This window comes from Eurypyga helias, unplaced genomic scaffold (genome assembly GCF_000690775.1).
Source record: "Eurypyga helias isolate BGI_N326 unplaced genomic scaffold, ASM69077v1 scaffold16222, whole genome shotgun sequence".
NCBI lineage: Eukaryota > Metazoa > Chordata > Aves > Eurypygiformes > Eurypygidae > Eurypyga > Eurypyga helias.
This window is the reverse complement of record NW_010234229.1, coordinates 47,551-73,295: the sequence shown is the minus strand read 5'-3', so window position 1 is coordinate 73,295 and position 25,745 is coordinate 47,551. Positions and strand designations below refer to the sequence as shown.

General features: G+C 37.9%; 1 protein-coding gene across 1 annotated transcript in view; it reads left to right on the top strand.

Moving 5' to 3' along the window:
• Positions 1–613: 613 nt before the first annotated feature.
• LOC104517367 (otogelin-like) overlaps positions 614–25,745 on the top strand; it is a gene marked incomplete at its 3' end in the record, with an annotated part of 71,985 nt that continues 46,853 nt past the window's right edge. Inside the window, exons 1-16 of the mRNA XM_010162002.1 lie at positions 614–695; positions 7,110–7,202; positions 7,418–7,572; positions 7,951–8,069; positions 8,456–8,661; positions 10,228–10,358; positions 11,162–11,268; positions 12,130–12,239; positions 13,004–13,129; positions 14,097–14,205; positions 15,029–15,075; positions 15,758–15,903; positions 20,399–20,531; positions 21,504–21,681; positions 23,493–23,617; positions 24,174–24,386. Of these exons, the coding sequence (XP_010160304.1) occupies positions 614–695; positions 7,110–7,202; positions 7,418–7,572; positions 7,951–8,069; positions 8,456–8,661; positions 10,228–10,358; positions 11,162–11,268; positions 12,130–12,239; positions 13,004–13,129; positions 14,097–14,205; positions 15,029–15,075; positions 15,758–15,903; positions 20,399–20,531; positions 21,504–21,681; positions 23,493–23,617; positions 24,174–24,386 (2,080 nt within the window). The remainder of the gene's footprint in view (positions 696–7,109; positions 7,203–7,417; positions 7,573–7,950; positions 8,070–8,455; positions 8,662–10,227; positions 10,359–11,161; positions 11,269–12,129; positions 12,240–13,003; positions 13,130–14,096; positions 14,206–15,028; positions 15,076–15,757; positions 15,904–20,398; positions 20,532–21,503; positions 21,682–23,492; positions 23,618–24,173; positions 24,387–25,745) is intronic.

Sequence of the window (25,745 nt, the reverse complement as noted above, 5' to 3'; positions counted from 1 at the left end):
TTTATTATTTTCTTTAAAAAAAAAAAAAACAACACCAAAGCCCAAAAAACCCACCACAGAACAAACCTGTTGATTCTGCTGGGTTTTGGATCAGTATTTTTCTTGAATTCTTGTTCAGAATTCTTTCTTGAAAAATAGTGTGAATGTAGGACCTTATAAGCCATTTTTTTAATTATTATGGTGGTGTTTAGTTATTTAAAATAATGCAAAAATCACTATAATGGAGTAATAAGAATTTCCAAAACAGCAGGATGTTTATACTGAGAACTATGTTTAATACAGATGATAGTATAGAGGCTGTAACTGAAAGGAGTATGGAGAAGGAAGGGCACAGAGGACAATGTTTGGATATACAGTTTTAGGCATTTTGGCTTAAGTGATTTAAAATCTACCTGCTGCCTTCAGGCATCATGTACTTTGCTCCTTTACTAGAGTCTTGAGTAGAATGACTGAACTTTTTCTTTGCAATGGTGTGTTTTGATAACTTTTTAGTAAGCTAGTATGAAGCAGTGAGCTTACTAAAAATGGTAAATTTTCTCATAGACTGTGAAGACATTTTTGGTGTCTTGGTTACAGCTGCTGCTTTCTTTGTTCTTTCTGAAAGGAGTCTGGAATGGCTGTTTATAATGTTTCAACCACTACGATATCTGTATCTTGGAACAGGAGACTTCACAGCATGAAATGTGGACCATCTAGTAAGTTATTAGTGTTTTTACATGAAATAACTTCAGTTTTCCATTATATTCTGGACAATTTAATTATTTTTATGAAGAACAAACCCTAAAATTACTAATACAGGCCTTCAGGGTAAGGATGGGGGTCTGTCTTTGTTGGTATCAAAGGACTATAGGAGAAAGACAGTTTATTATGCGGTTTGGCCTAGCTTTAAGTTTGCTCCTGATTCTGGTGAGATCATTTGAATGACTGTCTCTAACTACAGTTTTTCTAACAAAGAACTTTCATCTGGGTAATCTGCTTTTGTAGTAATATAGCTAAGGAAGTGGATTGCTATCTAGACTGCATTAAATTGCCTGTCCTGTATGTCTTCTGTTCTTGAAGGTTTTTCATTTGGTACTTTTTTGCTGAGGTAGTCTATGGATACCTTTTGTACGTATAATCTATGGGTTAGCAGGATGAGATAGTCACCAGCTTGCAGTGGTCAGTATTTGCTTTAGGAATTTGCATCTTGGATTTTTGTGTTTATCTTATTTTCAGCAGTGTACACACTTAAATCCCTTTGCTGAAGGGTAATGATCCTCTGTTAGCTCTTCTGTAGGGGCTCTGTCATGCTTGTCTGTACGAAGGAGAAACATGAGGCAAAGTAGTTTGAAGTAGTTTTAGCTAGTGATGCAAAGCCTCTAGTTTCTCTTCAGTCAGCGTGATTGGTTGCATTGGATGTGGGACCTAACTAATAGAGAATAATCTGTGTTTGCGTTCCCAAGCTTTATTGCACAAAATGCAAGACTGTTGTGTGGACTGGACTATTACCAGTCATGATTAGGGTTGTGTCTTCTACCACAGTTTTTAATTAAAGACATACCGTTTCCAGAAGCTTTTGAAAAGTTTGTATCTAAATGTGGAGGAATAATAAAAAGATCTAGAGAAGCACAATATTACTTAAATAAAAGCTATTACCTACAAACCTCTCTAGTATATGAAAAATATGTATGTATTGTGTATAATAAAATTGCTCTGCAAATATAGTAGTCCATACCAGTAAAACTCTCTCTGCTTTTGAGGGTTTTACCACCTTGTTGACAAAGAAGTAGTTATTTTCTTAGGTTTTTTTTTTACTGAACAAAACTGCTTCCAAAGAGAAGCGCAAATTGTGTGGAGAAATTTGTTGTCATAATTATTTGGTACTCTGGCCTTATTTTTTGCCAAGCGAAAGTTCCTTTGGGTAAACCAAGACAATGGGACTAGTGGATTTCATTATCTGCTTCAGAGCGACCAGCTAGAAAGGCTGAGAGAGCTGGGTCTGTTCAGCCTGTAGAGGAGGAGGCTGAGGGGGGAATCTTATCAATGCTTATCAATATCTCAAGGGTGGGTGTCAGGAGGATGGGGCCAGGCTCTTCTCAGTGGTGCCCAGTGACGGGACTAGGGGCAATGGCCATAAACTGGAAAACAAAGTTCAACCTGACCATGAGGAAACCCTTCTTCAGTGCTCTGTCACCCTCACAGTGAACAGGCTGCCCAGAGAGTTGGTGGAGTCTCCTTCTCTGGAGACTTTCCAAAGCCGCCTGGACTTGTTCCTGTGTGATCTGCTGTAGGTGATACTGCTTTAGCAGGTGGGTTCGACTACATGATCTCTAGAGGTCCCTTCCAACTCCTACCATTCTGTGGAGAAAAAAACAACCCAAACCAAAAAACCACCACCAAACAAACCCTTAAGATGCATTGTGCTATTTTAACAGAACTATTGAAAGGGGTTTATGTGCAAGTTTACTGCTTCCTAAATAGGCCTAATATTTAAGAAAGGGAAGAATAAATCTGGGAGGCGGGAGAATGAAATGGGTAGCAAGTATCTCATGCTAACTTATCACATGTCTTTCCATATACTAGAGAGGTCCATAGGTAATAGTTTTTATTTAAGCTTTTAAAGGAGGATTGAGTTATGGCAAGAATTAGGTTTCATTGCCCTCTGCAGATATAATACAATAAACTTCCTGGTTTCTAACTCTTATTTCTATGGGGCAAAAATATTTCATAAGATTTTCCATTTCTGATATACTTGCTTTGGCAAGACAGTGTTGTTGAAGACAGGATTTGAAAATTATTGATGACTGGCCATACTTGAAGGCAAATAAAATCAGGATTATTAAATCCTTTAAACAGTTGAATACCTAGACTTGGAAGTTTCTTTTTTAAATCCCAGTGAACTCTGTGAGGGAAATGGAATCCATTGTTGTCTGTGTCCAAAAGACATGCTAAAAACAAAACAAAAGAACAACCTGATCTGCCTTGTAAAAGTTTCGGTAACATGCTCTAAATGCTTAGAACAATAGTTTCATTTTAGCCCTTCCTATTTGAAGAGAGATGCAAGCTGCTATAGCTCTGCCCATGGACTGGTATTTGTACCATCTGGGGGTATATGAAATAATAAAGCTTTTTCTGTTTAAACCATCAAGATAACCTATCTTCTTTCTACAGTGCAGTGATGGTTCTAAGAAAATTGTTATGCAACATACTTAGAAAACTATGATTATAAAAGACTTGTATTTCATTCTATTATGATCAATTCTTGTTGCAATAACACTTATTTCTTGTTTCCTATAACTCTGTATATATAGATAAACAAACATGTTTGATCTAGAATCTTTGTATAATGGGTTCATGATTTATTGTGCAATAGATGTCTACCTTTTGTGTCGTATTGTCAGCTGAAAGCAGTGTAGCGTCATCTGTCAATGGAATTAAAATGCTGGTATAGTAAAAGTAAACACCAAGAGAGAGATTCTTGTGTTAGTTTCTTGTATCCAGGAAATGCACGATTTGAGTTTTGAAATGTTTTAGAATCATTGAAAGCAGTTAACATGTAGTTGACATAACAGTTAAATTTAGCTTCCTTAAACACAAATCTGTTTTTCATGCAGGTTAAAACCAAAACAAAACCAGCAAGAACCAAAAAAACAACCAAACAAATAAACCAATACCAACCCACCCAAACAAAAAGATTCCAGAGTTAAAACATAATAATAGCCTGTGACAGGAAGTTGTGGTTTAGGCCCAGGTGGCAACTCAGCACCACGCAGCTGCTCCCTCACTCCTACCCTGGTGGGATGGGGAAGAGAAAATACAAGAAAAGACTCCTGGGTTGAACAAGGTCAGGGACAGATAACTCACCAGTTATGGTCATGGGCAAAATAGACTTGACTTGGGGCTGAGGGGGGGAAGGGGAGGGAAATCAATTTAATTTGTTGCCAATCAGATTAGAGTAGGATAATCAGAGACAAAACCAGATCTTAAAAACATGTTCCTCCCCACCCTTCACTTCTTCCCAAGCTCAGCTTTGCTCTCAACTTCTCTACCTCCTCTCCTCCAGTGGCACAGGGGGATGGGGAATGGGGATTGTGGTCAATCCATCACACATTGTCTCTGCTGGCTCCTTCCTCCTCAGCAGAGGATCCTCATACTCTGCCCCTGCTCCAGCATGGGGTCCCTCCCACAGGGGACAGTCCTCCACCATCTTCTCTGAAGTGAGTCCTTCCCACGGGCTGCAGTTCTTCAGGAACTGCGCAAGTGTGGGCCCCTTCCATGGGTTACAGTCCTTCAGGAGCAGCCTGCTGCAGGAGCATGGGCTTCCCACAGAGTCAGGGGCTCTGGCGTGGGGCTCTCTTCAGGCTGCAGGGGAGGGTCTCTGCCCCACTGTGACCCTCCATGGCCTCAGGGGCACAGCCTGCCCTCTCCTGTGCGTCTGCTCTGGCACATCTCCTCCCCTGACTTTCTGTACTGACCTTGGTGTTTGCCTTGTCGTTACTCTCACATCCCACTGCACTGCAGCATTTTCTGTTCCCTCTTAAATATGTTACCCAAAAGGTGCTACCACTGTCGCTGATCTGCTTGGCCTTGGCCAGAGGTGAGTCTGACTTGGAGCTGGGGAGGCTCCTAGTAGCTTTGTACATGAGCCACCCCTGTAGCCCCTCCCCTGCTACCAGAAAACTCCACTGCACAAACCCAACACACAAGCAAGACAAACTCTGGAAGTAAGTTTCAAACCACTGCTGAAGATTCCTCAGAGGTTAAACGTTTCAAATTTTCTGTGTTGAGATGCTGTAGCAGGCATGAGTCTTCAAAGTTTAAAGTCACTGTTACTGTAGAAGATACTTGTCCATTACAGTGTGTGTGCTGACTTCAAGAGACCCACCCTAGCAGAAATTCTGCACCTAGCTGGAAGGCTTGTAGTGTTGAAGGATTAAAATGATTCAAAATAAAATGCTTATTTTGATGAAGGTGCATGATGCTTTTGAACAGTTATCATATGAAACTGCTAGAACTTGTACTTGGACCCCAGATGTCTCCAACTTGACAGGTCAACCAGAGTTGCTGTATTTCAAACTGGATTTTGGTACTTCCTCTTGTCAGCTCCATATGATGCTATTAAAACATCTCTTTCCAGGGACCAATAGCAGTAATCACCTCTATGAATCCTGGGCACATCTCCAGAAATCCTTGCAATAAAATGCAAATAGGCTGGATTACAGTCTCACTTTTCCAAGGGCTGTGATAAATGATGGGCATGAGGTTCTGCTGCTGCTTATAGGGTGCCAGTTCTGGCCTGAAGGTTCTTGCTGCTTGACACTGAAGAATTAAGAAGGGGGATGAACTAAATGGAAGTCCAGGTGCCCAAGGGTCTAAAATAACACTATCCACATATTGAGTGGGGTTGCAGCCTATTCAGTGTTTACCAGATGGTTAGAATATTTAAGTAACGAAAGGAGCAGGGAATTCAAACCTGCGTTATAAGATGATCTCAAGTCTTCACCCTGTTCAGTAAAGAAGGAATTTGAGACAAGTTGCTTCATGGCAACAATGGTTATATTATCAGCGTGACTTGCAGGTTGTAATGGCATCGCTGGTTAGAAATCGCGTTATTACTTATGCGAGTTGAGTCATGTTACTTAGGCCTACCACTTTCTACTGGAAAAGTCTCACCAGTTTCAGATTCCAGGCCAAATGCACTCAACTGGCGTAATGTCAAAGGAAAAGGAAGAGCTAAGAACTTTTTCATAGAGGTTGCTTTCAAGTAAATGCAGGACACTATATTCTTCCATAACCTTTCCTAATTTTAACCTTTGCTTAGTTTTGATGGTCATTCCTTTTCTGCAGGTGTTACAATGTTTCTCATGCCCCTAGGAGACCCCTAAACTTATGATATGATCATATGGGATAGCTTATTTAGGGACGACATTCCTTCAATGACAAAGATCAGACTGAACCCTTTTTTATAGGATGTTTATTCTGGATACCCAAAGAAATATTTCTGTGTTAATAGAGCAGAACTGGATGATTAAAGGAGGCTGCATTGTTTGCAGTAGTAGGATTACTCCATATGATTTGAATCAACACTGTATTCCTCTCATTACCTGGTTAGTGATAACTAATCTTTGCATACAGACCTCTTCTATGTAGTAGAAGGAAAGATGCTACAGTGATGTAAAAAGGGAAATAAGCAAATACAAGGGCTATGTTTATTATGTTTTCTTAGAATCATACATGCACTGTCAGATGACAACTTCATAAATAGGAAAACGCTCATCATTGAGTTATTTGACTTCCAATTCAAATTTGACTGACTTGGCTTTCTAAAAGGGAGCAAGGGAGATACTTCCCAGTGACAACAAGGGTTCACAGATCAGCTGATGCTGTGCACAATCTGAATAAATGTGGCTTGAAGCAGGTTACCTGAGCCACGCTTAAAGGGGAATCATTCAACTTGAAACATCAAAAGGGGCCTGACTTCCTCTACCGCAAAGAGGAACATGACTTGCAGTCTAATTGCAGATTATTGTAACTGGACAGGCAATAGGGCATAATCTTAGAGAAGCAAAGAACAGACCTGAGCTCTGATTACATGGGTCTTGCAACACTCAAGATGAAAGAGATCAATGTCTGCCTCTCTTGACAAGAGGAATAAGGCTTTTACATTAGTGACAAGATTGGTCATTGTGAGAATGTAAATGAGATGGCTTAGTCTGAGTAAGTGGGGACTCTTCTACCTGGTGCTTGCGTCAGTTTTTACATTGAACTCATTCTGGCCAGCAGTCCTTTATGTAAAGGATATAGGCACTGGCCTTTGCTGTTGTGTAATGCTTGTTCACTTCCTCTACTCATTGATTAGGGTACTGAAAACAGATGTCACAGCCAGTTCAGTTTGACTTCTCTAAATGTTCAGTAGGTTTTCTTCATCTGGTTACATTTTTTGAGGTGAAGTTTTGCAGTATGTTTCCTGTTTGTAGAGGCTTGTGGATTCTCCTGGACATGGACCTGGACATTGAAATGCTAAGCCAGCATCTTCTGTCCTTTATGGAGTTCTATTGGTGATGGAACTGGGTCTTAATATTGCAAATTATCATAATTGATTTTTAACATGCCTTATTTTTTCCACTCAGATTCGTTTGCATGTTTTAATGGAGGTGAGTGTGTCTACAGGGAACTGTGCAACTGCAGTCGGTTTAACGCAACTGGACCAAGATGTCAGACAGGTGTGTAAAGAGAGAAAACTAACTGGGTTCCTGGGATTTTACTCGAGTTACCGCAACTACAAGAATGACTACCCTTTGCCTAAAGGTTTCTTCATGCCGTAGTATTTTTTCCTCTGTTTTCTGTGCTGATACTTCCTAGCATATGTACGTAGATCTCAACTACAGATAGAATCAAGTAACCAGTGGTACTTCTCAAGTGACTCTCTTTTTGTTAGTGCATAATACAGGTGCTGAAAGAGATCATATATGCAGAACATGGGGTCAGTATAATTTCGAAACTTTTGATGGACTCTATTACTATTTTTCTGGGAAATCCGCATATGTGCTTGTGAGACATACTGAATTAGATGAACAGAGTTTTTCCATACAGGTAGGGGACTGCGCTTCTACATTCCTTTTAGCTGTTTAGCTTGCTAATAATGCATTAATATTTAGAGATTAAAAATAACTTATGACTATAGTGTGGGCTTCTAGAATGTAATCCTAATGTAATATGGGCTACTGGTTACTATAGCACAAAATGTAAATAGCTGGAAGGAAACTGATGTGTGGACTTCCAAAACTTGCTGCTGCTGAGGAAAGACTGCTCTGAATAGAGTGATAATTTTTTTCAGGTTTTTGGGGAAAAATGGGACCAAACTACTTGCTCACAGGCTGAGTGTGGGATTGGGACTATTAGTTGTGTAATGCTTATTATGAAGAGTTTGATTAATATCTTAACTTTGACACTAGTAATTTTATTTGGCAGGTGAATAATGATCCTGAGTGCCATTCTTCTCCGTACTCCTGCAAAAGGTCCATTAGTTTATTCTTTTCTGGAGATGAACCGATAGAGATGAGCAGTGAAGTCACCTATAAAGGATTTGGGTAATTGCACTCATGTTTCTGCTGCTGTAGATACACTGAAACTAATCTCATGATACTGATTTAATAACAGTTGTGAACATTATCACTTATTTGCTGGTAGCTTAAAAAAACCTATCCAGACCAGAGTTGTAGTGATTATTCCCCATCTACGAAGTCATGTCCGAGGATGGTGATATCTGAGTGGTAGATAATATTAAGAAGCATAACCGTTGACCTTGATCCTTTTATTTTTGTTCTTATTTGCAATTTCATCTTTTTTAGTGGACTTAATATTTATATCGGGGTTTTTCAGATGTATGAGGAAGTCATTAAATCAGCAAGTAACTTATTTTTAATAGTGATACCCAATCAAGTGAAGTTGTTCTTGATTCTGTCTCATTTCTCAGAGTACAGTTACCTTATATTGTTGGAAACTTACACATCCAGAAGCTAGCTGGATACTTCGTAGTCAGGCACCAGTATGCCTTTACTCTGGCTTGGGATGGTACATCTGCAGTGTATATCAAAATGACACCAGAGTACTTGGGCAAAACAAGTGGGCTTTGTGGAAACAATAATGCTATCCTCCAGGATGATCTTGAAACTAGTTATGGTGAGTATTTAAAATACTTCCTCATCTGTTAATACAGTGTTTTTTTTCAGGTGAACTATATGTTACTTTTTTTAGTTTTTATTTGTAATGCTAATATAAGATGGGCAAGTTCTGAAATGGAAAACATGATATGGAAATATTTCTGGTAGATGATTACGTTAGTGAGGAGGGACAGCTTCAATATAGATGGGGCTCTAGGGAGGAAGATCTCTGAAAAGCATAACAAAAAGCTGTCTTCATTATCTACAGTGGTATTTGTACTTCAATTTCACTGGTCTTGAAAGGTAAAATAAGTTTTTTAATGTTCACTGCCCTCAGCAATTTTTATATAGGAGCTTGCGGAAGCCTGGCATATTGCTATTGGAAATAAATTGGTAATTTTAATTAGTAAATTGAATCTATAAAGACTGCCAAATCTTGTTTGATCTGGTGTTTCGTTTATGCTAACGTTTTCAGACATGACTAATGATCCTTAGATACCAACTTCAGATACTTCCAAGAGTCTTGGCTTTCAATAAAGCCTGAGTAAAGACCTCTATAAAATAAAAAGAAATAGGGGGAAAAAAAATCAGATCACTTGAAAGGTGTCTCAAGTTAGGTAATAAAACCTTTTGGAAATATTGCTTTGGGCTGTTTAACTCTTTGCTCCTCCTGTTTAAAAGGGGGGTATTTCTGCAGAGTACTACTTCAAAGCTCAGATTATAATAAGTAGTAGGTTTCCTCCGTTGTTTAGATGTGTTACTCAATTTTAGAAAGTTTCAGCCCTGCACTAATATCAGCTCTTACCCCACTGAGTAGTTTGCTCACTGAAAATGCTTGAAATAATACCAAGATCAATAGATGGTTGTCCTGATTGCCTTCAGAGACTTTACTCTACTCTCTCACCTTTCTCAGGATATCTCAGTCACATAAAGCACTCATTGAGGCACTGCATACTAGCTTTATCCAATTAGCTTGGGGAGCACTAGTAATAAAGATATGGCAAGATATGCATTAGTGGGTAATCCAAAGAGTAATCAATGTCACCATTTGTCTATGATGCTTAATACCTTTCTTAGCTAGTTAAAACTAGTGTGGCCATTTCTAATTATGTGAAAAAGTCACACCTTTGCTTGGTTTAATTTATGCAGTCATTTTGTGCCCTTGCAGTGATCCAGAAATGCCTCATTTTTCTTAAGTTTTAGACTTTCTGGTGGGAGTTTTGTATAAAGCAACAGCATAGGCCTACATATATACAGTTTATTACAGCTTCTTTCCTTTCTTCCATTCAAGGACTGCAGCAGGCAGTCCATAAAGCTACTCCTGAAAGCCCTTCCTTGCTCAATCACATGAATAAGCTGCTCTCTGCCATTCGAAAGCCTTCCTACTGTAGTCTCTTTTAAGAGTATTTTAGTTTCTGAAAAGGACTAGATTGTCTTCAGCTTAACAGTTGATTCATTTAGTTGTAGGAAGGGTTTGGCGCACTCTGCTTAATGTGGTGTTTTGATGATTGAGATGTTTCCCTGGGAAATCCTATAGAAATGCTGTTCTTCCAAGTCACTGTGTGACTCTGTGTGTCTTGTTTAGGAAAACTAACAGATGATGTAAGAGAATTCGTAGAGAGTTGGCAGGAAAACCCTCCACAAGGAACACCCAATTGGGATAAATCTCTTCTCAATGAACCACCCTGCCTGACACAAAGCCATGAATCTCTACAGGTTTGGATCATTCAGAAGGATTATTACAGTAGTTTCTGATTCTAATTAGAGTGAGAATTTGACTTCATGCTTTGAAGGAGACTGGAAATACTCTCAATTCTTCTTTGGAGAGGTGGAATAAAATGGTTGCTGCTGCAGAGCTTCTCTTGCCCTCTCCTTTCCCCCCTACTTTTCTTCTGTACAAGTTTATAATTTAATTCTTGATCTTTTCAAATGATATATTGATAGCAGCCAATAGAAGTGTTTGAATCTGGGGCTAAATGAGTGAAAAGTTGTAAAGTAGGGATGCATTCTAGAGCTGGTTCCCATTCCTTCCCTTCGGAATGATAGAAAGAAGCAGTCAGGCAAAACCGGAATGAGAGCATGGTTAACTTGCCAGTGTTTAAAAATGAATTTTTGTTTCTCGTGGCCGTCACAGTGTAGCAGCTTTTCCTTTTAAGTAATACTTTAAAGATATAACCCTGAAATGAAGTGCTGTGAAACTAAAGCTGACAAGCATGTTTTTTCTGTTGCCTTTTACTGTGTAATTTAACTAAAATGAAGACCATTTCGGGTCATCTAGGCTTAGCTGCAAAATGGTCTGTGCCTTTCTTGAGGAAGGAATATATTTTACTACCATGGTATGACTTTGGATAAAAGATTCCATGAATACTCTGTCATGAAGAGCGATATGTTGCTAGCCACTGCTACTAGTTGATGAGAGGGAAGTGATTTCTAGTCACAGACTGAGATGTCTGAGTTTCCTGAGCTTAGGTTTATTTTTGAAAACCTTCTTTTCACAACATTTCTCTCATTCATTTCAGAAGACGTACACTATGTGCAATATCCTGTTACATCCCCCATTTGAACAATGTCATGAATATGTGAGTCCTGTTTCTTTTATGGCAAGCTGCACCAATGATCTCTGCATGTAAGTGAATTTTTTTGGGTAATTCTAAAGATATTATAGAGAACTTTGTCTTTCTGTCATGAGAACGAGTTGTAAATCTTAACGGAACTGAGTGTCTTTCTGTGTATCAGTTTTTTTATCTAACACACTTTTATTCTGTTGCTTTTCTCACTTGTTACAAATTTACTGTTAGAAATTTTTGTGGAGTTGATCTGATTTTTTTGGTATAAGCATGACCAAAATCAGGCCCAGATATCTTCATAATTTGTCAGTGTATCTTTCCTTGAATATGGCATCTATTTTGATTCTGACTGTGCATCATCATTAGTATTTTTAGCCTTGATGAAAAATAATAGTGAATAGGTCAGTCTGGCATTCACAAGCCGTATGTTAATTCAATGAAAAGAGGAATTTGATTACTATTTGAATTAATGCTATGATTTCACAACCTGCTGTGCTCCTTATCCAAGGAGTTTTGACTAGTTAAAATAACAGGCAGGATTAGAGAAGGTACTTTTTACAAAAGGAATAACATCCTTCAGAAAACTCACAAGGATAAAATGGTAAGATTTTCATAAGTGCATTCACCATGGTACAAGAAACGGAAACTAAGACCTTTTTTCAGGTCTGTTTATACTGCTGTATCTCTGGCTTTCATGGATTTATTCTGGAAGTTAGTGTCAGGTCTCAAATATATTGATGACTTGTCTTCAAGAGTGACATTTAAGACTTTTAACCTAGTCAAAATAACACAGTACTTTAGAACATTATTAAAATAGTTTGAAACAACGTGGTTGTATGCAATACAGGTGTGTTCATGAGGTTATGATTGCATGTTTGGGTGTAGGTAGAAAATAACATGTTAATTTTTATTTGTGTAAGGTCAGCAGTTGATAATGCAACGTGGTGTCGAGCATTAACTGAATATGCCAGAGCGTGCGCCCAAGCTGGAAAGCCACTTCATGGATGGCGAACGCACTTTCAGCCGTGTGGTATGCAGATGCTTTCGTACTTGGCAATACTGCTTACTAGTTGTATTTTGGAAAAAGTGGTCTTCATACTTGTACTTCTTTGTCACTTCCTATTTTGAGCTCAGTTCTCAATGAAAGCACAGCTTGGGACTTACTTCAAGGCTACATACATGCAATGGAATTTCTTTTTATACATGTAATTTGTACTGAATACTTTTGAAGTTCTAAGGTTATTAGAGTGTGTTTTAAGAACCTTACATCAGAGGTTCTTTAAGATGAATAAGCATTTTCTTTTTTTCATAGAGCTACTCTTTCAAATATTGTCAAAGTCTTCATGGCATTCTGATACATAAAATGTGTGTCATGAGCATTAAAAATAGATTTTAATTACACTTGCATAAGTCTTCATCTTAGAAGTCACAGAAAGTAAGTTTGAAAGCGATCGTCCAATTTGCATGCTTGTCTGGAACACAGGACCAAAACTATTTTGTCATTCATGACAGAAGATTTTCCCTGTGTTTCCAAAAATGTTTGTTAACAGGTGTTCTACCGTTTCCTATGCTGGTGTGAGTATCTAAATATTTTTGCTGTAAGAAAGTTTCCCTCAGTCTCTCTTGATGTAATTTAAGATTATTCCTTCTCATGGACAGCATGTGTATGTTCTCTGTGTGTGTTAGGAAAGCCATTGTTCCATTGAGCTAGACAACAGATACCAATGGACTGCCCAGAAAGTACTTTCCTTAAAGAATCCCTTTTTCATTTCTCCACCTGTTTCTTTGTTTCAGTGATTACGTGTGCTGAGCCCTTCACCTACAATGAGTGCATCAACTGCTGCCCTGTTTCATGTCATCAACAATCCCAGTGCATCGACAGTGAGCTTTCCTGCATTGATGGTTGCTACTGTCCAGATGGTAAGTGTTGCGTCTCAAATATGTATTATTTTGTTCCATATAACTTTCAGGTCCTTCTCCAGGAAGTTTACATCCCTCTATGGCCTGGCTAGATTAAGGCATTCACAGGACCTCTGTATACATGCAGTACCAACAGAGCGTAGATGAATGACCTTGTTTTTCTCCTAACTGACAAAAGCCTTTTCCTCCCACAAGCGGGAATAAGTTTCAGCACAGATCTACCTTCTAGTCATAGATCTCCACAATTTCAGTGAAAAATCAGTTTTGCGCTGTTGTTGACAGCTCAACCATCCTCCTGATTCTGGTGGTTGCTGCACTTTCGTTTTTTTTGGGGGGAGTTTATTTTGGTGGACTCTTTTGTTAGTGCTTTCAGTTTGTCTGTTTTTATTTTATCTTTTTTGGGTGCTTGTGTTTGGTGTTTGGGATTTGTTGTAGTTTTGGTTTTTGGTGGGTTTTTTTGTTTTGGGTTGTGTGGTTTTTTTGGTTTGGGTTTGTTGGGTTTTTTTTTTCCCCTCCCCCTGAAACATGTCTGCAAGATCAAATGCTTAGGAAAGGTCAAAAACATGACATGACTAAAAGTCATTTATGTGGCCTGAAACAGGTTTTGATACCAATGTTCTTAATGTTGTATGGTTCTGGAAAGTGAGGTATTTACTGATGTGGCCTAGATCAAAACTTTACAATTATGACCAAAATATAATTTGTTGTCCAGTTTTCTTCTTGTTACTGGCTTCTCTTGGGTATGTAATTCTATTTAAAAGACACAGAGAAAGTTATGCCGTGGTCTGTGTAATTTAATTTATTTAGTAGAATTCAAATGTGCACTTGTTCTGCAAAAGTGACTATGAAAGAGTCTGGAATTTTATTATCACGTGTGACCATTTGTGTTGTTCTTTGGTATACTTGTTAGTGCTCCATCAGCCATTTGTACAGGTATTTCACTTTTTTCCTGTTTCATTTCTTCTAGGCTTAATTTATGAAAAGGAACTATGTGTCAAGCCTATGGATTGTCCTTGTGACTACCATGGAAGTTTCTTTGAAATGGGCTCGGTTGTTTATGAGGAATGCAATAACTGGTTAGTAGTCATACTTTTTAGGATGTGGTCTTAATCCTTTCATGGTCATGAGAGACAAATTCTTTAAGGCCCATATCAGTTAGAAAAAATTAATGAAGTTAAGTCCTCACTGTGCCTACATACAAAAGCTTTTGTTCCACATATGTTTTGCAATGAAGGGAAAGATAGAAGAAATTATAGAGCTATTAATGTGTGAAGAAAAATAAATAAGAGATATTGCAGAGAATACTGTAATGTTTAGTACTCTCTTCACCTTGAACTCTGCCTCAAACTAAAAGGAATCTAGAATTTAAATCTTAACAAGATAATTACTTTGTCTTTATTTTTTCTCCTTTGTGTTGTCACACTTGAACACAAAGAGCTTAATGTTATCTGTTTTGGGAACTTCAAAGTTAATTTTATACACTTGAAGAGTTTGTAGGAAGAGGTAATGCCTTTTATTGCATCATCTTAACTGAAGAAGATGATGAGCTTGCAGATGTGCAACTTCTTTTTCCCCCAACAGTTTTAAGTAATAAGATTAAATTTATTCTCAATTTTAACCGTCCTCCACTTTTATAATGGTTATCAAGGAGCTAAAAAGAAAGAAAAGTGTTACTGGATGCATGGACGAAATTTTACCTGATTGTGCCCTTGTGACAAGCTCTTGCCACAACTTACAGACATTTTAGTGACTGTGATAGCACTGTGGCACCTTTTTATGAGACTTGAGACACTTGGTGCTTATTTCGTAGAGAAGGAATCCAGGGAGAACTGAGGGATAGCCATATATACTTTACAATTTAAAAAAAAAAGGTATGAAATGGTTTTGGTTTTATTTCAGCACTTGCATTGGAGGAAAGTGGATTTGTACAAATCTTACATGTCCAGGTATGTGAAAGTCTTGAATAATTAACTTTTTTAATAATTGAATTTTGACTTGGGGTAAAATATTACTATTAGATCTTAATGTTATATTCCTCTGTATAATTAGTATTTTTACTTCTATGTGCAAGTACAGATTTTTACTTCTATCTACAAGTATAGGTTTTAATCTACAAGTAGATTAAATATTAAAATGATCTGAATAGCAGGCATCTGCCTTTCAGTTCAGTGTGTTAATATATTTCCTTGTACATCACTCTAATGTCTCTGGTCGATGGCACTACCTGGTCATTCTTATAATTCAATTAAAGTTTCCTCTGCAATTTTTACTTGACAGACCTATGGCAGGATAACTTCTCTTCCCCTCCCCTGCCCCAATCTCTAAAAACTGCAGATCAGTTTTTCGAGTTATAAATTAAATACACAAATTTCAAGGATCACACATATTATTTCCTTCTGGGGGACAAGTTATTTGGGTATCAGAGCCTGCCATCAGGTAAGAGCTCCATAACAAAAGCAAGGATAAGGTTCAGTTCCCAACCGTGTTCCTAGTACTTGGTTATAATATGAGTATAATTATATAAATTATAGCATGTATCAGAGTGTATGAACTCAACAGCAGTAGTATCTGTTGAGAGTACGCTCTCTTTTCTATATAATTAAATAAATTATTTGTTATGTTTGTCAGCTGAATGCTCAGTTTCAGGAGACATTCATTTCATGACGTTTGATGGGCGCAAATACACTTTCCAAGCTACATGCCAATACATTCTAGCAAAAAGCCGTACATCTGGAGCGTTTACCATATCTTTGCAGAATGCTCCTTGTGGACAGGTAAGGCTTGCGTCCTTCTTGTAATGTTTACGTTCTGAATGGTTTATTAATGGGGGGCAAAAGTATTTAAAAAAAATGAAAGCTATCTGAAATTGAATATACTGATTTTAATCAGTAGAAACAATTTTCCTTAAAGATGAAATAGTTGAACAACAGTTCAGAGAAAGTATGTACATAAATTCTTGTGTTTGCTTGTGATAAACAGGAAAGATTATGCTAGGGGTCTTATTCAGTGTTCTTTGAGGTCATTTAATAACATATGGTGGTTCATGCATTTTGCGGTTTAGGCCCAACTGGCAACTCGGCACCACACAGTGGCTTGCTCACCCCTTCTTCTGTTAGGATGGGGAGGAGGAAATAGAAACAAAGGATTCTGGGTTAGACAAGGACAGTGAGGGATCACTCAGCAGTTATGGTCACAGGGAATAAAAGACTTGACATATGTGGGGGCGAAAGCCAGCACAAAATAAGCCTCCTGATTACTACTGCTTGAAGGAAGAATGACTTTCTTGTGCCTTGAGTATAGATTTTTCTCTCAGCTTTATTCTCGCAGCTTGAAATTGAATTTGACTTATGCTGATATTAAGATCTTTGGATAGCTTTTTTGACAGCTCTCTGGGATTTGGGTGTATGTATGTGTCTGTGTTACTGTTAAGTTAGTATTCTGTACAGCTGATTTCAGCCAAACAGGCATATATATAGCTGATACTAAGAGTGCTCCTACTTCATATTTGAAAGTTACTGATTCACATAAGTCACCAAATACTTAATCTGCTTTGTGTTGAAGACTCATTCTTTCCTTTGGTGTTGTGTATGTGGATTTCGGGCATGTATTGTAACATGGTACACATGAGGTATGGAACACTGGTAAGATTTTCACTACAGCATTTCATTTTTATTAGAGTCTCAATAGTTCCTGTAATTTTGAGGAAGTTAAGACAAGTTAGAATAGATTTCAAACATACATGGATGGTGTGAGAATTGTGGTTGACTGAGTTGAACTGTTTTCTGGAGTCAGGCTTTTCTCACTGACTGAGTTCTACGTATGCATGTAAGGGCAGAATTTGACCCATGTTTTATCAGGGTCATAATGCTACTGTGGATGCCTACTTACTAAGCTACTGGACTTACTGTAGGAGCAAGGTGTTAAACTTGGTATCTTGGCCAGGTTTATGTTCTGTCTCTAATGGTAGTGTGTAACGATTTTTACCTAGGAGCAACTGTATGGATATCTGAAGTGTATATAGATTTAAATATGACTCTTTGCTGTATTTCTAGACCCTCTACTATATATTAGGCCCTAAGTTTAGTTCTTAGCATGATTAGCTCCCGTATTGTTGCAATTACCTATGTTGCATAAAATCAGATTTAGCATTAATACTTTTGTGGAGGTCACTACTTACGCTTCATTATAGTAGTTTTCTTTTGTGTTCTAAATAAATGTATGATTTTGTAAGTCCTTTTACACTAAGGATTGCGTTCATTCTTCTCTGGACCTTATATTGTTCATGCACTAGAGATTGCCTTGGGAAGAAAAATAGTCACATAAGTTGTCATGCCACACTTCCTAAAGTCGTATTTCAGTAAAGTCTATTTGTCCTTGTGCACTAAAGTGTATTTCTCTATATGACAGGGAAGACCTTTAAGCAGAAGGAAGTCATATTAAAGTGGCATTGGCAGGTTTATTGTAATAGAAATGATTTATTTGCAGTCCAGGTAAGGGATGGGAGACTGAGTGCATGGAGTCCCCTTCTCATCTCAGTGATAAAAGCTGAGAGGTAAGAAAAATAGCTTAGCTGAATGGAGGCCAAATACATATTCTGACTGGATGACCCACAAGGATCCATAGTAAAGTCCCACTACCTTTTCTATGGTTCCTAGCAGAAGTGTATCAGGATGTCAGCTGAAGTATGTGATGACGCATAGAAATTAACAGTGTTGACAAAGGGGATTCCTTTGTTGTGAATACCACTGCTTTATTGCACTCTACGTTGGCTTTCTGTAGCACTGGTGAGCCTGCAAAGACCCTTGCAGTAATTTTTGTGGCTTCTTCACCCTGGCTTAAGGATTTTGCTTGATGTGAAAATGCTTAGGTGAAAAAAACCAGATTCTTTGGGCTTTACTACATGTTGGGCTTCCTATTTCACCTAGCCTGACCAGTCCCTAACAGGTATAGACTTTTACAGGGGCTTGAGTGAAGCATTTTGAACATTAACAGCCAGGTGGGTGATCAGAGGCTTATGTAGTATGTTCCAGGGCTATGTGCTGCTAATTTAATTATCAATGTACAAGAGGGGAGAGGGTAGCAAGAACAGGTTTTATACTATAACACAAGAATGTGGGGCTTCAGAGCAGCTATTCAAGTGTCTAACTATCGGCTAGCTGGTGCCACTTGGCAGAAGAGCTGCTTTACAGTTCCCTAGGCACCATCCATTATCTTTTTCCCATTTATAAAAATTAATGAATTGAAATGGGAAGCTAAAAGACTTGTAGTGCAGAATCTCATATTTCTTGATGGTTTGAGATTTTATGTGCTTTTTTAAAAAAAACTTATCAGTCCCATCTCATTCAAGCAGATTAAAAAATGTAGAAAGAAAATACCTGGGGAGATTTTAGCTTTCAGAATAACAAAGAAACCAGTCATCTGGAGCCTTAGAGCTGGTGACATAAACAGTCATCAGGCAACAGGTTATTTCAAAACGATGCGAAATTTTGTTTAAGCACTTTTTGGAAGGAGAACCAGTCAAATAATCAGCACAGCTTAACCTTATCTGAGTTTCAGGTGACAACCTCACTGGCTTTGTAGTTCGTATGATGAGAAGGTCTTCTGAATATAGATTTTTTTTTTTTTTTTTTAAACTGTCTAATGAGAGAAATGGCCATTCCTGTGAAAACACCTGCTGAAAGTTGGCAGGGGCAGTGCTGTGAAAGAAACAGTTCATTGGAACAGAGCATAATAGTCAGGCAGAATTTCTCCTCTGGTTTCAGCATGAAGGAATAATAAAGCTTTTGTCAGTGTTGTGTAGTAATGTATACACTGTGGAGGGTTCTCTTGGCTCTGGACCGCTATGCATAGCAGCTGTATTCTTTAATGTGCAGCTTCTTTAAAGGTTGATGACATAGTTTAGAACGACCGTTGCTGAATAATATGCACAGAAAATTAATTTCTTAGTAAGGAGGCAAGACAGCAAGATAAGCTACAATAGCATGGCTTCACAATGTCTGGCTTCACAATCAGTCCAGGAGGGCTGGTTGAGATGATGAAATGTGTCCAGCTACTTTTATAATTTGCTATTTTTACATTTTATTTTATCATTTCAACTGTTGGTGAAAGGTCACTGTAGCACTATAATTTAGACAGGGAAATTCTGAGTGTAGTTTTTAATCCTCCTACAACATTGTGTGTACCTGTGTGTTCATGGTACTTGAAGGACTGACAGCTGATCTGCTCTGTGCTAGGTCAGCATCTGTTAAAGCCACATGGTAGTGGCCAGAGACCCTTGCAACTCTCGTAATTATTTTCAACGAGTAGGTCAACATTTGCCCTGTATTAGACAAGTTCCAGTGAAAGTCAGTTGGATAAAAGTGTAAATCTTTGAACTGAACATCCTAATCTGTTTGCACTGTGAATGGTGCTATTCACAGTGTAATTTTACTGTTAGTGCAACTGTCCAAAGGTAGGGATGTTTTAACCAAATCTTGTTCAGTGCCTCTTTCAGCAGTGAAGATAAACATCTCACTATTTTGTGATCAGTTACACTTTCACTGTAGGCAGTGGGACTGAAAAATGCAGCCTTCTGCACCTCTGCTGGGCACTCCTGGACTGCAGCTTGGGGCCCAATCCAAACAATAAGAAACTTCCTGCAGTTAGACCTAGGCTGCTTTCTGACCAAGTGATGCCAGACATGCCCTTCTATGATCTGGTATATAAAACATTATGAGACATTGAAAATGCATAATCAAGATGAGAGTAAAATGAACAAATAGTGTGCCAGAAGTGATGGGACCCAATTTTTGTCATAGTTCTTGAATACCTCTTAAATGATACAAGGTTTTGCAGTGGAGGAGAGGCTGATCTAGGATGTTTTGGAGTATGTTTTATCCTGAACAAAACGCAGTATTCCTTTTCCTGTTTTTTTTATATGACATTTTGACTTAGAGAACTGAAATGGAAAAAAGAATAAGCAATGGTGGTAACAATAAGCAAGTTGGACCAGTTGGATTTTGTGATATTGTATGCTGTCATGATGCTGCCTTTCTTTCATCAATATTTATCCAGAGAACTTATGAACATACTGCACAACTTCTCTCAGCCATAATGAACTTAAATGCTCTTTTGAATAATACTTAGCTGAAAGCTGTATGTTTTACAAATACACTCTGCTGATAAGCAAGATACAACTGAAAATTTTAGATTCCCCACTAATTGTAGCTTCATCTGCACTCATCCTACGTACACTTTTTTTTTTTAAATTTATTTTGGTCTTACTTGTAGAACCAGGATGGATCATGTATCCAATCAATCAGCCTTATTCTTAAGCAGGACCCCAAGAGGCAAGTGACTCTGACTCATTCAGGAGATGTTTTGGTGCATGACCAGTACAAAATTAACCTGCCTTATGCAGATGGTAAGAAATAATATAGAAGCATATAACTCCTATCAAGCACTAGAGCAGTATTTTAATGGCATATTTGTATGTTGTGATACTGTCAATATTGCTAACATACTGAAGTTGGGGTATGTTGTTAATATCAATGTTGCTTTATTAGTAGGAAATGTTTCACTAATGGACTGCTGATGTACTTCTAACACTAATGTTAGGAGCTGTACAGTAGCTGTATTGGGCTAGTGTCTCCTACATTAAGATTGAATATGTTCTATCTTTAATAAGTCCAAATGCTGTCCCTCTAATTTACAGAACTGTTACTTCTTTTTTGAGAGGAAATTATTTTCTCTGATTCTTGAATTGAATAATTTTTTTTCCTTTTTATAAGCAACTTGAGTAAATATAAGTGAAAGGAGCCCGCTTGCCCCTTACAGATAAGCTGCGGATTTTCAGTCAAAAGTTTCTTTTTCTTTATGTTTTGATGAATTTTTAAATCACTCCCTCTGGAAGATATTGCCAAGTATTCTACATATGAATATATGACTGTGTTCTGTGAGATTCCATGTTAGCTTCCATGAGAGCTTTATATACAATGCATTAGTACATTTGATGTTTGTGGGGCCTTAGGTCTTTGGGAATTTCCCAAAAAAGGCTTTGATACAGGAAGCACATTACTGATGTTAGGATTAGATTGTCTAAAATAAGTAGCCTGCAATGTTATCTGCAGTGTTTGTATATTTAAATTGATTTGCTTTTAGTTAACCTTTATGAATATTCCAGTGAACTCTGGATACATTTTTTAAGCGTTGTAAGTTTTCTTCTTTAAAGTCTGAATCATTGTAGCCTTTTGAGAGAAATCAATGCTTAGGGGAAAATAGAGCCTTAATAGGAAAATGGTAACTTACACAAAAATTTTATATGCCAAAGACAACAAAATTCAGATTACGAGCAGGTTTCCTTTGCCTTTCAACAATCTTTGTTTTCACTTACCAGAGTTACTTGAAATACGGAAACTCTCCTCTGTGTTTCTTCAAGTAAAGACACACATTGGATTACAGATACTGTATGACCGAGAAGGACTGAGACTTTACCTTCAAGCTGATGGACGGTGGAAAGATGATACTGTGGGCCTTTGTGGAACCTTCAATGGAAATACAGAGGATGACTTTTTGTATGAATAGCTGCAAGATTTCTATTTGCCACTATATGAATATCTACACTTAGAGTGGTAGATCAAGTGTGTACTGAAGCTGAATGGATAGATACCAAGAATAATTCATTTTCAAGTTTTGTGTTGGTGAGATAGATAGTAGGTTTTAGTTTGCTAACAGAAAATCTGTAACTTCAGCTATAGGATATTATGCCAGGTTTTGTTTAAAATACTTTAATATAAAATTACAGTGAACTGCATGAGTGGTAAGTGTCAGCTTATGTGAAAAGTTTTGTCCAAAATATGGAGTGGCCTATATAAGGGACTTTCTGCCTCCCTGCAAGCCTCTAACTCTTCCCAACTTCTGTTTTCTGCTGCAAATTCTAATCTGCTCACTCTGACAGAGCCTCCATTGTTCAGTGTCGACAGGCCAGCAACAGGAATTGGCTGTTGCCTGAGCTTCGCTTTGTTGTGATGCAGTGAAACGTGGTCAGAGCTGCCTGAACACCACAGTCAAGACTGCTATTTGTTCAGCTTTTTTGCAGCATATTTCCTCCAGGTACTAAAGAACAAATTTGTTTCCAGAGGATTGAACAGCCTAATGGAAGTGGCAGACGGACAACATAAATTTAGAGCATAACAGGGTATTTCTTTGATGAAGAAAAATGAGAGTAGGAGAACTTAATGTCAAAACAGTTAGAGTTTTTGAAGTTTAATAGAAAAATGGGAAAACTTTCCATAATTTCCATTTAAAAACACACACTCACAAATATTCTGGTGGATTTTTTTAACAATTTCTATCATAAAGATTAAAAAGTATAATTGGAATGTTTATAACTAGACTAGGAAATACATAGACAGGATGACAGTGAAGAGGTATTATTTATATACAACTACTAAAAATATTTCTGTCTGAAGCAAGTAAGTTTTGTAGTGTGCTTTCAATGACAGTCTTTGGACTTCTCAAATAAGTGAGAAGTTGTTTAATAGTTGAAATTTGTGAAAAAAGCCCTTAAACTACAGGAATTTATGAATTGGGCTGAGGCATGACACAAACCATAATGTGCAAGCATCTTGACATGTACACAAAACACCCCATCCACATGAGATTCGGGAGACTGGCCAAAGACAGTGGTGTCGTCTTCAATACCTCCAACACCAGCTACCTTACTGGAAGTAATACTCCTGCTTGTGTGCCTAAGGCAATCTTTTCCCTAGAGTGCAACATCCCATGTTGAAATACATGATTTTGATCATTCTCCCTATACAATATTAATGTGCCTTTGTTATTCTCATCAAACCTTTTCTATCTTTCAGCTTCTGCTGCTTGTCTGCTAACCTGGGCCTCATGGGTATCTATTCTATTGCTTTTACAGCTATCTTTCTGGACCCTTTGATTTCTGTTCCTTCCTCTTTCTTGCAGGGACTAGAGAGCCTTGGAAGGTCAGGTACCCAGGAACAGACAGGAAACTCTAGGTAGAGAAGAGATAAAAACTAGTCAGATATCATTGAGGAGGCAGAATTAAGAAAGTGCAGGCTTTCAGGACATTGGTGCTTCCTCCTTCTCTCCTGTGAAAACGGAACTTGGTCTGTTTTGATGTGTCCTTCCTCACCAAGTATCTAATGGCAGATTTTCTATCCTTCCTGGGTATTTGCCTGAAAGAAAAAGAAGAGCCCTGAAACTTGAGCTGACAGTGCTTTATGGGAGAGTGCATGAGAATATGGAACAGTGGAAGGGAAGCTTGCATCAGCTCTGCTGAAGGGGGTGGTAGAACTGAGACCATTCTGTAAATTCACTGTATCTTTTGTGACTGACTTCTGTTTTGTAACAGATCTCCAGTTGGAGTAACTGAAAGCACTCCAGAGCTCTTTGGAAACACGTGGAAAACTTCATCGGCGTGCATTCCTGTGCATGATAGTTCGCAAATGGATCCATGTGATATTCATCTGCAGGCAGGTGGGCAGTGAAAGTCAGTTGTTACTGACAAATCCATTTCTACTTATTACATCTGTGCCAATTTTCCTAGTTGGATCGGGTGAAGTAATAACCAGTCCTGCCCACTGAAAAGGTATCCTTTAATAATGATGAACTTTGTAGATCATCAGGTATATCTGTTTCACAGTTCCTGCCACTTCTTCTTTTGGACTCTACACACTTTTAGGCAAGCTACAGAGGTAAAATATTGATTAAGGTTTTGCCTGTAGTTTCAGCAGTGCTAGAAAGTCATCATGTCTCCTGCTACAACATCATCCCACCTTTTGCGTATTTATACAGTGTGCAGCACAAAGTAGTTTCTTTCTTGGTAATGGGTTTGGACATGAATGTAGAAAAAAGTGGCCTGTACAGGAAGTCAGAAATTCTGGAATTCCATACAGTTGTATAGCTGTCAAAGGTGGATATATATGGCAATAGCATACAACCATGTGTGGTTGCATTGGATAGAAGACACTTTCTATTCCAAGTCTTTTTAAACTCCCTCACTGAAACAGTTTTTAATCTGTTATTCGTACAGCCTCTTATGCAGCAGAAGCTTGTAGCATCCTCACAAAAGAACTTTTTGCTCCATGCTACCCCTACTTGAGTCCTGTTCCCTATTTTGAGCAGTGCAGAAGAGACACCTGCAAATGTGGACATATTTGTTTTTGCTCTGCTCTGGCCCATTATGCTCATCATTGCCAAAGATTTGGAGTTGTAATAGATTTCAGAGGAGGTGTTCCAGACTGTGGTGAGTAGCCTTCCACTTCTAGTCTTAAATAATTACTGCTTGAGTACTTTAGAATGACAATCAGAACACAAAATTACATTAATCTTTCAAATGAGAAGAGGATTTATGCTGTCATGATCCTCTGTGTAAAGGACAAGGTTCTTTTTTTCTGTCAAGACAGCATTGGTACCAGTAGTTTTAGACGATTGTTCCTTTAAAGCTGGCTTGCTTTTGTTCTTTTGACTGAAGAAGCAGTACAAAGTTGGTCTTTTTTGTTGTTTGTTGTTTTTTAAAGTAGTTGGAGGGCTTAAAATATATACAGAATTAAAAATGTCTATATCTCTCTTATGGCTTTGAATACCGAATACCAAATAATGTTGATATTATTCATAAGCTGCATAAACAGATTTGTTCTTTTCCTCCTAGATGCTAGGTCTACCTAATTCTTTAAATGAATGAGGTGAAAAATTACGGTGATGTGTGTAGCAGTTTTAGCTGAATTATTGTCAACGTCTGCTGTTTGACAACCTCTGTTAGCTTATTCTCTTTCAGTGACACTGAAATACACAGAGTGCTGAAAGAAGCATAGAGAATTAGTATTGTAGATACTTAATTTAAAATGAATAGAAAAATATAGTTAGTGTAGAGATAGCAAAAGGTGACACCTGTTATCTGCTCTATAAAGCCTCACAAGTAAAGGAGTGGGTTAATATTATTAAATTCTTTAGTTTCCATCAACTTTTAGTGATGCAAAAGATGTTGATAGGACAGGTAGTTCCCTTGCTTAGATTTTTAAAAAATTATAGAATTGGAAACTATAAAGAAAATGCCTAAACTTGCACCCTGATGTTTGCAGTAGGTCTGGCTCCATAAACAAAGCTGAAAGTCTTTTCTAAGGAATATTCAATAATTTAACATCTGGTAGTTTTCATCGCATTGTGTAATTATCCATGTTGTAATGCATTATAAAGAGGATTTTGGAAAGTTTTGGGAAGTTAAAATATCTCAAACTGGAGTATCTGTATGTATATATGCAAAGACTGACTTGCTTGCAGTCATTATGGCATGAATGGCTGTGTCCATTATGACTGAATGAATCATCCAAAACATTTATTTTTCTGAAAGCAAGTATAGTTTTATTAGAATATATTTAAACAGTCATGCTTGTAGTGTTTAAAATATGTGAATGTTTATATTATTTCAGGAGCTTCATGGTTTGGTGGTGGGTTTTTTTGTTTGTTTGTTTGTTTTTTTAAGTACAGCTTTATAGGGCTGAAGCACCTCTGCTATGGGGACAGGCTGAGAGAGTTGGGCTTGTTCAGCCTGGAGAAGAGAAGGCTCCAGGGAGACCTTATAGCACCTTCTAGTACCTGAAGGGGC